The sequence below is a fragment of the Ruditapes philippinarum genome, unplaced genomic scaffold (assembly GCF_026571515.1).
Source record: "Ruditapes philippinarum isolate M1 unplaced genomic scaffold, ASM2657151v2 ctg3261_1_1_1_1, whole genome shotgun sequence".
Taxonomy (NCBI): Eukaryota; Metazoa; Mollusca; class Bivalvia; order Venerida; family Veneridae; genus Ruditapes; species Ruditapes philippinarum.
The window spans coordinates 199,166-215,395 of record NW_026855786.1 but is presented as its reverse complement, the minus strand read 5'-3'; the positions used below and the strand labels follow the sequence as shown (position 1 = coordinate 215,395).

The 16,230-nt window shown below is 31.4% G+C and overlaps 1 protein-coding gene across 1 annotated transcript in view; it reads right to left on the bottom strand.

Moving 5' to 3' along the window:
- Positions 1-13,231: 13,231 nt before the first annotated feature.
- Positions 13,232-16,230, bottom strand: part of LOC132744376 (sal-like protein 1) — an 85,871-nt gene continuing 82,872 nt past the window's right edge. The window contains exon 5 of the mRNA XM_060733085.1: positions 13,232-13,521. Coding sequence (XP_060589068.1) covers positions 13,247-13,521 — 275 coding nt within the window. The 3' untranslated portion in view covers positions 13,232-13,246. The remainder of the gene's footprint in view (positions 13,522-16,230) is intronic.

The following is a 16,230-nucleotide window of genomic DNA, read 5'->3' as shown; positions in this document are numbered from 1 at the left end:
TTCACACATTATGGATATTTTAGCAACTACATTTTTAATCAACCCCGTGGTCGTGCGATTTGCCGCTATGCTTAATTATTTATGTTTCATACATTATGTTACGTACATTGGCCGACCATTTCTTAATTTATAAAAAAGGCTAAATGTTGAGATATTCATAAAAGATGTACGGTAGATGAACGATACATGTATTACGAGAAGTATGGACCAGTATGGACCTGTAATTCACGGATATATATGGAACTACCGATTTCCCTCATTGATGCCTCAACAGGGGGCGGAGCGTTATCGATAATCGACAGGTTACGCGAATAGCAGATACAAATAGTATAGGTACCGTTTTAAATCGTTTAAAAACACATTTTTTGGACTAACTGCTTCCAAAATTAAATCACGAATGTGTTCAGAAAAGGTTGATAAATCTACTTAGCAAAAAATCTCATTTTAGGTATTTTCAGTGATAATTGACTCCGTTGTCACCTTAACTGAGCTGTAAAAAGATTTGAAACAATTTATAGATTTCATGGAATATTTACTAATAAAATATCTTTATTGGCCAAAAGCATACTAAATTCCCAAACTCCAAGAATAATGGTTTAAGCTTTTTGTTGGACATAAATTCTACTGCCAGTGTTATAAGCAATTACACAAAATATTCTTTCACTGGTCAGTTTGCAGCATCCAGCTATACTGTCAGTTAAAAGTTGTTTGATTCTGTATTGGTTATTAGTCAATTCAACCAATTAATAGACTTAAATAAACATTGATTATAATAATACACATGTATTTACATTTTATTTTAATTGAAAGCCACATTCATTAATCTATCTGCAATACAGAAAGCATTTGCTGATTATCAGCCAAGACATTTTTGATTATCAAATTAAGTAGCTGCTGGAAACAAATAGCTTAATAATATGGTAATTTAAGTTTTGAACAAAGTGAAACCTTAGAACATTGCCAAAGTATTTGCATCATTTTATTTAAACATTGTAAAGTTAGTGTTTTTTATGTGCCTTATTATGTTTATTGTTAATAAAATAATCCAAACAGAAAATGACAAGTTTATTACCATGAAGATCAAAAGGCAATCATTTTAAGAACAAAAGTTATATAAATATCAAGAGCTTAGATGGACTCTGAAGTGCATAACAATTTATTACAAAATTATGAAAATATTTGTACATTTAATTGACACTACAGTATTAAACAGTATGTAATAGATATTTTTGACATAATGCACAATGCCCATCCAAGCTTTAATTATAATGAGTGAACAGGTGCCTTTTAGAGACCTTGATTCGCGCCTGAATTATATTATAATTTAGTGTTGAAACAAATCAACAACCCTAATAAGAAGCGGGAACATTTTGGCAGTAATTAAGGCCTTTTGTTCGTCCTGTCATTTTCACATGACGGTTTTGTCCGCCCTTTCAATTTCATGAGAGGGCTTTCTTTCGCCCTGTCATTTTCGCAGGACGACTATTATCCAGGAGAGCTTTTGTCCGCCCTGTCATTTTTGGACGGCAGGGCCTTTTTCCTACTGCTCATCTTTCTCATCATAAAGTCATGATTTAAACGATCATGAGAGTTCAATTACATGTTAACCCTTCGTGCCATATATATAAGATTTAGACTCTGTAGTTGTATGGAACATTTATGTAAGCTCCTATGATCCAGATAAAAAATATTTGAACATTTTTCCTATAAATTGATGCAAAGGCGTTGTTTATAAATTTGGTCCTATACTCGTAATAGCAAAACTAGCCTTTATAAGAAACGAACGACATGAAAAAATGATGTTTATTCCTTTTATTTACATTAACAACTATTCTCAAGAATAACATTCTTACAGTTAAACTGAGGCTGCCTTTTTTCAACGACTTACGTTTAAATATTTCCGACTGGAGACTGAGAATAACAACAACAGTTTGCTATATGAATAAGAAACGTTTATTTAATTTAGATTCCGTCAAAAGTTACCATCCGAAATAATATATGCAGTGGCGCCATAGTCAAGCTGTATAGTCGCCATATGACCTTTACCGTATCATGTACATTTCCCATACAAAATGTTAATATGGTACGCCCATATTACTTTTTATTTTCGCTGTAAATGCAGATCCCTTTGGATAATTTGCACGATATATAGACAATGTCTAGCAGGTGATCATAAACGCGTCCGGACAGACAGACAGACAGACAGACAAACATTCAGTCTGAGAATCAAATTGTCTAAATCACATTGGTATTTGCAGAAATCATCATGCTAAAGTACTCATTCGTTGTTCAGTGGAGTCCAATAGAACTAAGAAAATCAAACTAGACAAATTTACCTAATTTGGTAATAAACACAATTCTTACCTTTTTTCAACTCGTTTCTTGCCATATATGTATGTAACCTTGCTAGTGCATTATATGATATGGAGGAAATGCAACTTATCTTACATATGTGATCCACATTCCTGGTTTATACGATTTAATTTAATCGTCTCTGAGTATTTGGTTCTTTGTCCCTTTATAATTACATAAAGAAAGGGAAGTAACTTCTATTGTTCCTCAACAGCATTTACATATCTACAAGTTACCTTTCTTTAAACGGATTTTGATGGTGTATCGGTAATTTATCATATTATTAAATATAATTATTAAATATACAAGTTAAATGTTGATGTTGCACATCAAAGACGCCGCAAAATGATGTGAACAGTCACAGATAATGTACAAAATCAGTCTTGACAATTGCTCTCTATTACAGTTGAATATCCGGTGCACTTATCAATTTGTCTTGGTATGTGCTCGTTGTTATTTTTGTTTATGAAAAAGTAGAACCTTATGCATATATTCACAAAGTAATGCCATGTCTGAAATTCTGAATAAACCCGTGTTTGTCTGTTGCGACAAAGATTGAAATGTCTGCTAGAAGCAAAATCAATACGCCTTAAAAATTACCAACATCCACCTAGCCTATAATGACATAATTACAAGTTCGTACACTGAATTTAAAATCTTCAGATCTCTAAATCAATCCCTTTTTTCTTTTAAAATGTATGTTTACACTTATTTGTGTTTGTTGTGCATTGCTGATGTTCTATCTACAATGACTCTTACATATAAGAAGGCAACAATCGATTGGAAAATGCATTACGATAGGTAAAGGAAATGCGATGAATTATACTCTCTGGTTCCCTGTCTAAATTTGGTTAATGTCATTAGAATATAGGCTGGCTCATTGACACGTTATTTATTAGAATAATAAAAAAGGAATATGATATACATACATGGCACTATCACTTAAGTTAAACGTTTATTTTAAATGCTTAAAGCTCGGTGACATGATGTACACCAAAAAAGCTATTTCAATTAGAGACTCTGAAAATGTTTGTTTGTCTTTGTTTGTCTAAAGACATAAGTTATTTCACACGTCACATTAAATAAAATAAATGTAATTTCTTAAAAAGTAAATGTTATAATAAACAAATGAAATTAGCTTAATAATAAAAAATTGAATGTACATTGTCCTTTTTTTTCTTCATTCTTCTTTGTTTTGTTTGTCTTAAGACAAAAATTTGTAACAGAGTTACCAACGTTCTCCTCCTAAGGGAAGTATTATATGAAGCATAAAATTGTGCTTTTTTCAAAAGATTGAGACATGTATCAGGACATTTAGTCCATAATTTTACTTTTGATATAAAACAATAAATTTATTTAATAATGAAAAATAAAATGAAATAACTTCTATATACCGCATGTGTCAATAGAAATAAGTGTATGTGGTTATCAATATTTCAAAAATCTTTGCCTTGACCTAAGTGTAGGTGACTGGCTATTGCACGTGACACATTGTCTCATTATTGTGACTATTTGTGCCATGTATTTACAAAATCTCATGATCTATGAAGAAGTTATAAACCGGACACAAAATATACCCTATTACAGACTATGTTAATCTTTAACCTACGAGTGTGACCTTGACCTTGAATTTAGGGGTGCAGGTGTTGCACATGACACATCAACTTCTTATTGTGACTATTTGTGCCAAGTATTTACACAATCCATTGATCTATTAAGAAGTTATAGACCTGACATAAAATATACCCTATAACAGACTATTTTAAATTTTACCTCTAAGTGTGACCTTGAACTTGGAGGTATTGATGTAGGTGTTGCGCATGACACATTGTCTTATTAATTTGTGCCAAGTATTTTCAAAATCCTTTGATCTATGAAAAAGTTATGGACCGGACACAAAATATACCCAAAAACAGACTATGTTAATCTTTGACCTCCAGGTCTGACATTGACCTTGGAGGTAGGTAACCGGTTGTTGCACATCGTCACAATATTGTGAAAAATTGTAGAAAGTATTACAAAATAACAACAAAAAATATTTATTCTCCAAATTTTATCAAAAGTGGCTATACAATTCTTGAGTGAATATAATGTTTTTGTATAATGTTCCCTTAAAATTCAGATCTCTCTGAATAATTACAATTACATATATGAGCCGCGTCACGACAAAACCAACAAAGTGTGTTTGCGACCAGCATGGATTCAGACCAGCATGCGCATCCACGCAGTCTGATCAGGATCCATGCTGTTCGCTATCAGTTTCTCTACTTGTAATAGAGTTAGTAAGCGAACAGCATGGATCCTGATCAGACTGCGCGGATGCGCAGGCTAGTCTGGATCCATGCTGGTCGCAAACACACTATGTTGGTTTTGTCATGACGCGGCTCATATCAACAAGGTTAACTCTTTGTACATTCCCCAACGAGGTTTAAAATGTATGGAAATATAAATATTCAAGTTCTTAAATAGAATAACTTGATAGATATATCAGAGTTAATAAAGGGGAAGAATAATTATTAATCTCTAAAAATAAAATTGAAAATCAAATACTTGTGTGCGACTTAAATCAAGAATGGTTTAAAAACGCATTTGAATTTTAAGGTCATTATGCACAATAAAAAACATTTTTATACAGGAGACACAAGGTGATTAAATTGTCATTTTTCAAATAAGCGATTAATCAAGACTTCGTGAACTAGAATACCAATGATTGAAAAAAATAGTTTCAATTATTTTATGCGGAAAAAAAACTCAGTGGCGTTCCTTTAAATTCCGACACTGTGCAAGTCTTTTGCTATATACAACAGCTTCATAGAAACTCACTGAATTTAAAATAATGTAGTAATACATGTTTTACATTCAAACATAATTAACGAAAATGTTTTTGTACATGAACTCCTATATTCCGGTTCTTTGTGAACCCCTTTCTACATTTACTACATAAAAACATGATAAAAATGTCTATGTACATAAACTCCTATATTCCGGTTCTTTGTGAACTCCTTTTGACATTTACTACATAAAAACATGATAAAAATGTCTATGTGCATGAACTTATAAATTACGGTTCTTCGTGAACTCCATTTACATTTACTACATAAAAGCATGATAAAAATGTCTTTGTACATATGTCCTTAAATTTAGATTTTTCGACTTTAAGTTCGTACACAATTTGTTACGACATTTACTTATCAACTTTATTTGAATTATGTGTTTGTAAATGTGATTTTAGATTCCACTTTTTGATGAACCCTTTGTTACAAAAACTACAGACAAATGGCCGTTCTCAAGTGTGTACTCTCATATGTTCAGTCAGATGATATAAACACTTATAATAGTTCATACAAATTTTCCCCCTTGAACTTGGAATTTATATTAACAAATGGTATCTTTTACTTTAACTTCTTGTCATATAGATAAGAGTTACAAAACGCAAGCTCCTGTTTTCCCAGAATTATCTCTATATCATTTTTGAACTTCGAATTCTATTGTAAATTGATTTAGTTAGTATTGCCTTTTTTCAAGAGCTACTTCCTCTTTGAACTTATAATTTTACTTCAAAAACTTCATTTTTTGCTCTTTTTGTTTTTGGATTTTAGGGGTATATATCAGTATCTTAATGGTCTCAAAAATATAGAGGATTTTTGAAATCACTTCCATAGCTGTCCTTTTCCATGCCCCAATCGCCTTTCAACAATAAAAAATGAAATATTTTGCCGTCAGTTACATCTTATTTTAAATGAGACTGTGAGCCATTTTTTTTTATTTAAGACCAGATCACCGTTTCCAGTTCCAGAATGCTTACATTACACTGCACACATGGTATACATATAATGCTAATATGCCCTCGGGAAAAAAACTTGGACATATCAACAACAACACCAACCGGAGTCGGTATAGCTCCGTTTTAAAAAAAATGCGTTATGCAAACGCAATTCAAAGAAAAGTGTAGTAAGGTATTTTGCCAGACCGACATTATAATGATCGAAAAATAAAGAAAATATATTGCACAGATAGTTAGCATTCATAAACAGGGACAACTTTCCTTCATTTCTTTTATTTTTCTTTTATTAGCAACAATTAATGACACATTGAAGTATCTTGAGTAAAAAGGTTTATTTTCTTAGGGTAATATTTGTGAAAACAGCATTCGAGAGCCCTTAACATAGAAATTAAAGTAACATGACTGTCTTATAAGGCGAAATGTCATTATTTATGACGGACGTTAAATGGCTTTAAAACTTCGCAGACGATTTTGTCGAGGGAAAACTACAAACGACTTAAGCAGGTGATGTTTTTTATTTTATTTTTTTATGTTTTAGAAATAATATACATGTACCCCTAACAGTGATTTTATCGCTCAATAAAATCACTGTTTGGAGTGTGGATGCGAAGAATTTTATCATACGCAACTATGGTGGCTGGTTTATGCCATTTATGTTTTCGTCCCGCGACCCCGTCAAGCGAAAACTCGAGAATTAACAAGTTTAAATGGCGGGGCGCGGAGCAAAAACACGCTAATAAGCGGGGATGCGGGGCTTAGTAAAATAGATAAAACTTCGACCCAAGGTGGCGCGGAGCGAGATTTAAGAAATAAAACGGCGGGGTCGCGGGACGAAAACACGATAATTAGCGGAAGCGGGGCGAAGTTTAATAAAACACGAATGGAAAAAAAATCAGCCACCATATGCAACCGAACGACAAACAGTCATTTAATCAAGCGATATAAAATCATAGATTTGGATATATTATTTCGATTCTAACACGATATCAACAAATAAATGCTGTCGTACTGGATATAAAGCTAAATTGGGCCTAATTTATTTTCAGCGCGTCGCATTTTTTACGTCACATGTCTAATGGTTACGTCATATGTCTAAATAAAGAAAGTCAACAGTGATTTTATTGCATAATATCCTTCTATGTTCAATAGGGGGAAAGGTGGGTCGTGTTAAAATATTCTTTAAATAACAAAACGTCAAACCAGTCATTACGCACTAAGCATATATAATTGAGTAAGAGTGCAGCTCGTAGAAAATTCAGGTGATAAATGTTTGCTAAATATGCACGGTATGTGATACATTAAGTTCTTAAATCAAGTGATAAAGAACTGATTTCTTTCAGTCATAATACCTATTTACCTATAAAAAGATGATGTCCTATATATAGCTGAATTGCCTAAATGAAGGCAAAATATGAAGAAAAAAAAGATTACTTTGCTCTGGCCCTTGAACTCATTCTTAACCGAAACTCTTGTGTTCTCACTGAAATAACACTCTTTCTGATAAAGCATTTAACATTGATTCTCCACTAAACAGTCAAATTAGGCTGTAAGTAATAGTGAATTATTGACATTTGCGAATAGTTACCCAGACACCTTTTTTAGTTGGTACAACTCATGTATAACATTGAACACATACTGGTTCTTTTAACATTTCACCAAAAAACTTGTAATATTTCCTGAAATTAAGTTACCAAGAATTCGAGATTTGTGCAAAAACAGATACGTTACCATTTTTCCAATTGCTTTCAGAGACTAGATAGAAATAATTAGCATGAATATACACGATTTAGAAAATTATTATCATTCTTTCAGCATTATAGCACCAGTATATATTACAAAATAATATGCATTAATATGTATTTTTAAAAAAATCTACGTCTGTGAATAGCTTGTGAACTGAAGCTGGTGAAAATGTTACTTCTTAATCAGACTTGTTTATTCCAAATACATGAGTTACTTATAAAAGCATTTTTGGTCAATAAAAATACTGATGTTCCATACTTGTCTACTGACACAATGTTGCTCGAATTTACTTAATAGTATAAATATATTCCGCTAAGTGGAAACAAATATTAAATCATAATAACGTATCTGTTTCACAGTTCTTCTATGAACAAAATTATGAAAAACCCTGAATACATAGATAGATATCCATAAAGCTTTTTAAACAACTGACCAATAAATAATATGTCTGAACCAGTACTTTTAATATTAAACAGAACACACAATTTCATTTAAAGTTTTTTTTAGGTTTTATTGTTTTATGTGTAGCTTCAAATAGTCAAATAACATTGTGACTTTAAGAAACCGATTGAACTTAACAAGAACATTTGAATAAAGACACTCATCTATTAGAAGAATATTTATTAGCTAGATTAACATGAGTGTTTCATAGACTAACTAGTGTGAATTGACATTCTGTTGTCTTTTTGGTTCATCTGCTGTTCAATTGTCTTTATTTTTCTATATACTTTTTCTTTATATACTGGTACAATCTCGATATACTTCGTGATATAAGTAAGCCTACGTGTATATGCTTATCTACATTTAACAAAATTATATCAGAAACAATGGTACCGCTTAAAAAATCAACTAAGACAAAGTAATAATCAATCCATATATATGTGCACTTCCAAGATTTTGAGCTATATCCAATTAGTCCATCCCTACCATAGACAGAAAATCTTGATACGACCCTGACTAAATATTAGAAACTAACGGGCATTCATTTAAAAATAATTTAATTTAATATGTTTTTTTTTCATTAAGTTACAGTGCTGTTATATATTGCCTAACCATATATTACTTATTTAAACCAAAGTTTTGTTGAAGATTTAGTTATATATATTTAACAGTACTCAGATCTCTTTCTAAACAGATACGTTACTATGATAAACAGATACGTTACCAAAAGTTATACAGTCCTTAACATTTTATTTTTAATACAAATTTTGCAAACCAAAAAGATATCAACATATATTTATTCCAAGAAATAAAACAGTAAATCTTTATATGTTTCTTTCTAGTTTTTTCAACATTTTATTTTCAAGAAAACTCACTAATCCTTAATTTCAAATTCCTGATTCACATTTTCAGTTTTCCAATAAAATCGAGATCAAAGCATCATTTATCGGCTACACGTACGTTATGCTGTGATTTTTTACATGAAATCATTTCAAAATTGAGCAAAATCGTCAATTAAGATTCAAACAATAAATATTGGTAACGTATCTGTTGGTAACGTATCTGTTGGTCAAAAATCTAAAATATATCAGATATACACATATGTTTGCCAAATATATTGAAATATTAAGTTTTGTAAAGCATATATTTTAATAATGCATAAATGGGATCCTACTTTTAAGTACTGGTAATAGTAAATGTTTCTCGTTGGGATATCATGGTAACGTATCTGTTTCACTTTAAAGTATAATCCAAATTGCCTCATCATTGCAAAGTCATTGTGGTTCTAGCATGAATATTGTCGTCAAAATTATTTTTGAATAATGAAATATGATAAAACTTGAGTTCAAAAGCAAACTTTTAATATGTTACAAGCTCATATTACTCTTACTCGGGTTTACCTGAAGTGTGGTAACGTATCTGTTCAATATATGAGGGACATGCATTTCAGCTGGTAACTTTTTTTCAAATTCACTGTAGAAAACAATAAAAATCGCTCACTTAGACATTTAAACTAAAACTTAATACTAAAGCAGTTTTTCTTCAACACATGTTTCAGGTTAAAATATGTTAAACCAACTGTAATATGGGACCCAAGCCTGGGGACATTACATAATGGGTTATACAGCACCTTTGCATGATAATATTTTCGTATAAATCCAACAGACTAAGTCATTAATTTGAATGCTTTACATACATGACTATGAAATGAAGCAATAGAATGCCCAAAAAGTATTTTTCAACTGCAGTGCAACAAAATATACTCGAGGGACAGAATATTTTCTAATTTGCACGTTTAGTGGAGAATCAATGTTAAAACGTTTAAACGAAATGATACCATGATGTTTCTTATTACTTCTTATGATACATGAGATGATATAAAACAAATATGGTCATACATGTATTGTCCATCACCATAAATATGAGATCAATTAATTTACATTTGTTTTTTTATTATAATAATTATTATTATTATTAAATCTTAATCTTTTTAGTATACATTTTTGATAGTTTTATATATGAGACTTTGACTCTGTAGTTGTATAGAACATTTATGTAAGCTCCTAAGATCTGGATCAGAAATTTTTGAACATTTTTCCTATAGGTTTATAAATTTGGTCCTATACTCGTAAGAAACGGACGACGTGAAAAAATTTATGTTTATTCATTTTATTTACATTTACAACTGTTTTAAAGAATAACATTCTTTTAGTTAAACCAAGGCTGCCTTTTTTCAACACTTACATTTATAATTTTACTTTTGATATAAAACAATAAATTTATTTAATAATGAAATAAAATGAAATAACTTCTATATACCGCATGTGTCAATAGAAATACGTTGATGTGGTTATCAATATTTCAAAAATCTTTGCCTTGACCTTAGTGTAGGTGACTGGTTATTGCACGTGACAAAACGTCTCATTAATGTGACTATTTGTGCCATGTATTTACAAAATCCATTGATCTATGAAGAAGTTATAAACCGGACACAAAATATACCCTATTACAGACTATGTTAATCTTTAACCTACGAGTGTGACCTTGACCTTGAATTTAGGGGTGCAGGTGTTGCACATGACACATCAACTTCTTATTGTGACTATTTGTGCCAAGTATTTTCAAAATCCATTGATCTATGAAGAAGTTATAGACCTGACATAAAATATACCCTATAACAGACTATTTTAAATTTTACCTCTAAGTGTGACCTTGAACTTGGAGGTATTGATGTAGGTGTTGCGCATGCCACATTGTCTTATTAATGTGTCTATTTGTGCCAAGTATTTTAAAAATCCTTTGATCTATGAAAAAGTTATGGCCCGGACACAAAATATACCCTATCACAGATTATGTTAATCTTTGACCCCCAGGTCTGCCCTTGACCTTGGAGGTATGTGACCGGTTGTTGCACATCGTCACAATATTGTGAAAAATTGAAGAAAGAATTTACAAAATCCCTTCAAAGATAAGAAAGTTATGGACCGGACACGACATTTACCCTCAAATAGACACTGTTGACCTTGAATAAGCAAGTGCGACTTTGATCCTGGAGGTAGGGGTCTGGTTGTTGCGCAAGACACATCGTCTTATTATAACATACATTTGGACCGCACCGAAGTGTGACGGACAAACGGACGGACGGACGTTCCAACATTTTGGGTTTAGGGGCTATTTTCTTTGTTATTTTCTTTGTTATCTTAAGGGCTACTAGCCCATAAACCCTTTGATCACGGAATGAACCTATTGTTCCCTTTTGTTCTCTTTACTGTTACATAGCCCCTAAACCCAAAATGTTTGCTCGGTCGGACGGACGGACGGACGGAGCCCTTTTTCTTCGAAAAGGCGGGGGACAACAAAATTTATTTTAGAATAAGAAATATACATATCTGATAAGAAAAGAGCACTATTTTATAAACAAAGTATTGACTTTGTCTTACATTCGACGTGAAATTTCCGTTAGCTTTCCTTCCTTTATTGATGTTCAGAGTTTTAGTTATTTGCTGTTAATGTTTTCGATATATTATCTGGAAAACAATTAAATAGCCTGACTTGAAAATAAACACGAGAAAAAAACAACAAATTATATCAAAAGTGGCTATAATTCTTGAGTAAATATAATGTTTTTGTATAATGTTCCCTTAAAATTCAGATCTCTCTGAATAATTACAATTACATATATGAGCCGCGTCACGGCAAAACCAACAAAGTGCGTTTGCGACCAGCATGGATCCAGACCAGCCTGCGCATCCACGCAGTCTGATCAGGATCCATGCTGTTCGCTATCAGTTTCTCTACTTGTAATAGAGTTAGTAAGCCTAATCAGACTGCACGGATGCGCAGGCTAGTCTGGATCCATGCTGGTCGCAAACACACTATGTTGGTTTTGTCATGACGCGGCTCATATCAACAAGGTTAACTCTTTGTACATTCCCCAACGAGGTTTAAAATGTATGGAAATATAAATATTCAAGTTCTTAAATAGAATAACTTGATAAATATATCAGAGTTAATGAAGGGGAAGAATAATTATTAATCTCTAAAAATAAAATTGAAAATTAAATACTTGTGTGCGACTTAAATCAAGAATGGTTTAACTTGAAAGCGTTTAAACGCGTTTGAATTTTAAGGTCATTGAGCACAATAAAAACATTATTCAGGAGACACAAGGTGATTAAATTGTCATTTTTCAAATAAGTGATAAATCAAGACTTCATAAACTAGAATACCAATGATTGAAAAGAATAGTTCGAATTATTTAATGCAGTGGCGTTCCTTTAAATTCCAACACTGTGCAAGTCTTTTGCTATATACAACAGCTTCATAGAAACTGAATTAAAAATAATGTAGTAATACATGTATTACATACAAACATAATTAACGAAAATGTTTTTGTACATGAACTCCTATATTCCGGTTCTTTGCGAACTCCTTTTTACATTTACTGCATAAAAACATGATAAAATGTCTATGTGCATGAACTCATCAATACCGGTTCTTTGTGAACTCCTTTTTACATTTACTACATAAAAACATGATAAAATGTCTCTGTGCATGAACTTATAAATTCCGGTTCTTTTTGAACTCCTTTTTACATTTACTACATAAAAACATGATAAAATGTCTATGTGCATGAATTTATAAATTCCGGTTCTTTGTGAACTCCTTTTTACATTTACTACATAAAAACATGATAAAATGTCTATGTGCATGAACTTATAAATGCCGGTTCTTTGTGAACTCCTTTTTACATTTACTACATAAAAACATGATAAAATGTCTATGTACATGAACTCATAAATTCCGGTTCCTCGAGAACTCCTTTTTACATTTACTACATAAAAGCATGATAAAAAATGTCTTTGTACATATGTCCTTAAATTTAGATTTTTCGACTTTAAGTTCGAACACAATTTGTTACGACATTTACTTATCAACTTTATTTGAATTATGTGTTTGTAAATGTGATTTTAGATTCCACTTTTTGATGAACCCTTTGTTACAAAAACTACAGACAAATGGCCGTTCTCCAGTATGTACTCTCATATGTTCAGTCAGATGATATAAACACTTATAATAGTTCATACAAATCTTACACTGGAATTTCTTTACTTTCACCTTGCTCTTCTTCTTCCATGTATTTGATGTGCACGTGTTAGATTGGTGATATTCAAGAGGAGTATGTACTCTTTGTACTGTCACTGAAAAATATATAATACAAATCTATCATGAATAAAAACATTGTGTAACTTTGTTTTAATGTTCAAGTTTTTATCCAATGTTTATAAGCAATCATTGTTTGGTTTGAAAACATGTCCGCAATGATAAAAATAAACAAACAAAAAAAAAATGCTTCAAAGTAAGATATATACAAGAAAAGCATTGATGCAAAGCATCAAAGGGCGTCCAAGCAAGAAATGCAGCAGGTGAAGATGAACTAGTAGATATATGATTATAAACTTTTCAATGGTTAATTGGTTTTTACCAGAATTGTATATCACTTATGAATGAACGGACGAAAGACATTGTTCATTATTAACTTTGATTGGCAAGCTAGAGATTAGAATATTACTTGTTATTTCTTTATGATCGTGGTTATTAATAGCAACGGATATACATGTATACAATCATTTGATTATAATCCTTATGTGTAAAGCATGATCAACACCACACTTGTCCCTTATTATGTTATCGCTGTTAGCGAAGACCCCCTCTAAAGGTATGTGTTCACACTTACTAACAATATGACACTGGTTACATTACCATGTTGATCATGTTGAGCATAATTGTTTATTATACAATAATTGTAATATCTATTTTAATAAAAAATACAGATTTTATGAATATTGTTTTCTTTTCTTTTTTGTGTTTTATGTGCTATTTTAATACTGAGATTTTACCTTTACTACTATTTTAAAAATTCAATTTGTCATATTGATTGACGATTATAAGTAAAAACTTAACTGGAAAAATCAATTGAATAATTCATAAAATCTAATTTGTAACTTTGAATAATTCCTCGGCATCTTTATTAAACACGAATAACAAATAAAATAAAAGTTTCAAAGTTGATAGTGTCATATTAATACCATAAAAATGTACATTTTTTCTCAATTATTGTACATATTTATTGTTTTTATCTCATATAGATAAAATAAAACATGCTATTGTTGTTGTTGGTTTGTTTTTTTCGAATTGTATGTTTATGTATAATAATAATCAATAAATTTGAGAATTGATCTGTGTTTATTAATTATTGTAACCAAACTAAGTGACAAACATTCATTTTGAAAAAAAAAAAACTTATATAACTGTAAAATATTTGTTCTGTTCTGTAACGATATCAAACATCTACTAATCTACTCCAAAACCGGGAGAGACCGGACAATAAACGTGTGGTACTATTCGCCGGTCACTAGTAAATCCCGGTCAAGGAGAGACCGGGAATTACCGATAGGAGTACATCCCTCTATAAATAGATTTTCGGAATATTTAGGTCATCAACTCATCATTCTATTCAGCTTTCGGATACATGTACCATAATAACCCACTGGGTACTACAAAATGATAAATAAAAATACCCCGAAGAGCGCGATTTATTGACGGAAAAGGTTATTTCATTTGAAAATGTTTGCATTGCGAAATTCTCCAGTTCGCTATTCATTGTATATATCGCGACATTTCATTTTTAATTAATAATCAAGCACCCTCATACTGATCGGAATAATCGGCTTTTATTATGTCCGACTAAAAGGCTCCAGAAGTTGCTGTCGCCCTTTCACAAAATCTGATTTCATTCCATAAGAGGCGCCGCGCTTCGGCGCGGACGCCAATAAGACATTATTTCGTGCAATGCAGCATAGGGACCCGGAGGGTGTATTAACAGCTCGGGCCCTCAATATGAGGCATTTAATAAGACAGAGGGTTTACACTTTATGAGAGATAATACTTAAATCATATTATATATTATTTTGATACATTGCTTTTTTTAGATTAAAACGTCATTTGATGTTTCAATAAAATTAAAGGTTTCTATGTAAGCAAAGTAAGTAACGGAAAATAAAAGTTCTATTTATCTTCGTTTTATATATAAATATATATATATAGTCATTTGCTTGTATTGGTCAAACATACTCGTACGCAGGCAAAACAAACACCAACAAAAAACAAAACAACAACAAAAATTAGGAATGTACAACATTCGGCTTATGTCTATGTAAAAATATACAAAATTCGGCTTATGTCTATGTAAAAATATACAACATTTGGCTGATGTGTATGCACAAATATACAACATTCGGCTGATGTGTATGTACAAATATACAACATTCGGTTGATATGTATGTACAAATATACAACATTCGGTTGATATGTATGTACAAATATACAACATTCGGTTGATATGTATGTACAAATATACAACATTCGGTTGATATGTATGTACAAATATACAACATTCGGCTGATGTGGATGTACAAGTATACAACATTCGGCTGATGTGTATGTACAAATATACAACATTCGGTTGATATGTATGTACAAATATACAACATTCGGTTGATATGTATGTATGTACAAATATACAACATTCGGTTGATATGTATGTACAAATATACAACATTCGGTTGATATGTATGTACAAATATACAACATTCGGTTGATATGTATGTACAAATATACAACATTCGGCTGATGTGTATGTACAAATATACAACATTCGGTTGATATGTATGTACAAATATACAACATTCGGTTGATATGTATGTTACAAATATACAACATTCGGCTGATGTGTATGTACAAATATACAACATTCGGTTGATATGTATGTACAAATATACAACATTCGGTTGATATGTATGTACGAATATACAACATTCGGTTGATATGTATGTACAAATATACAACAT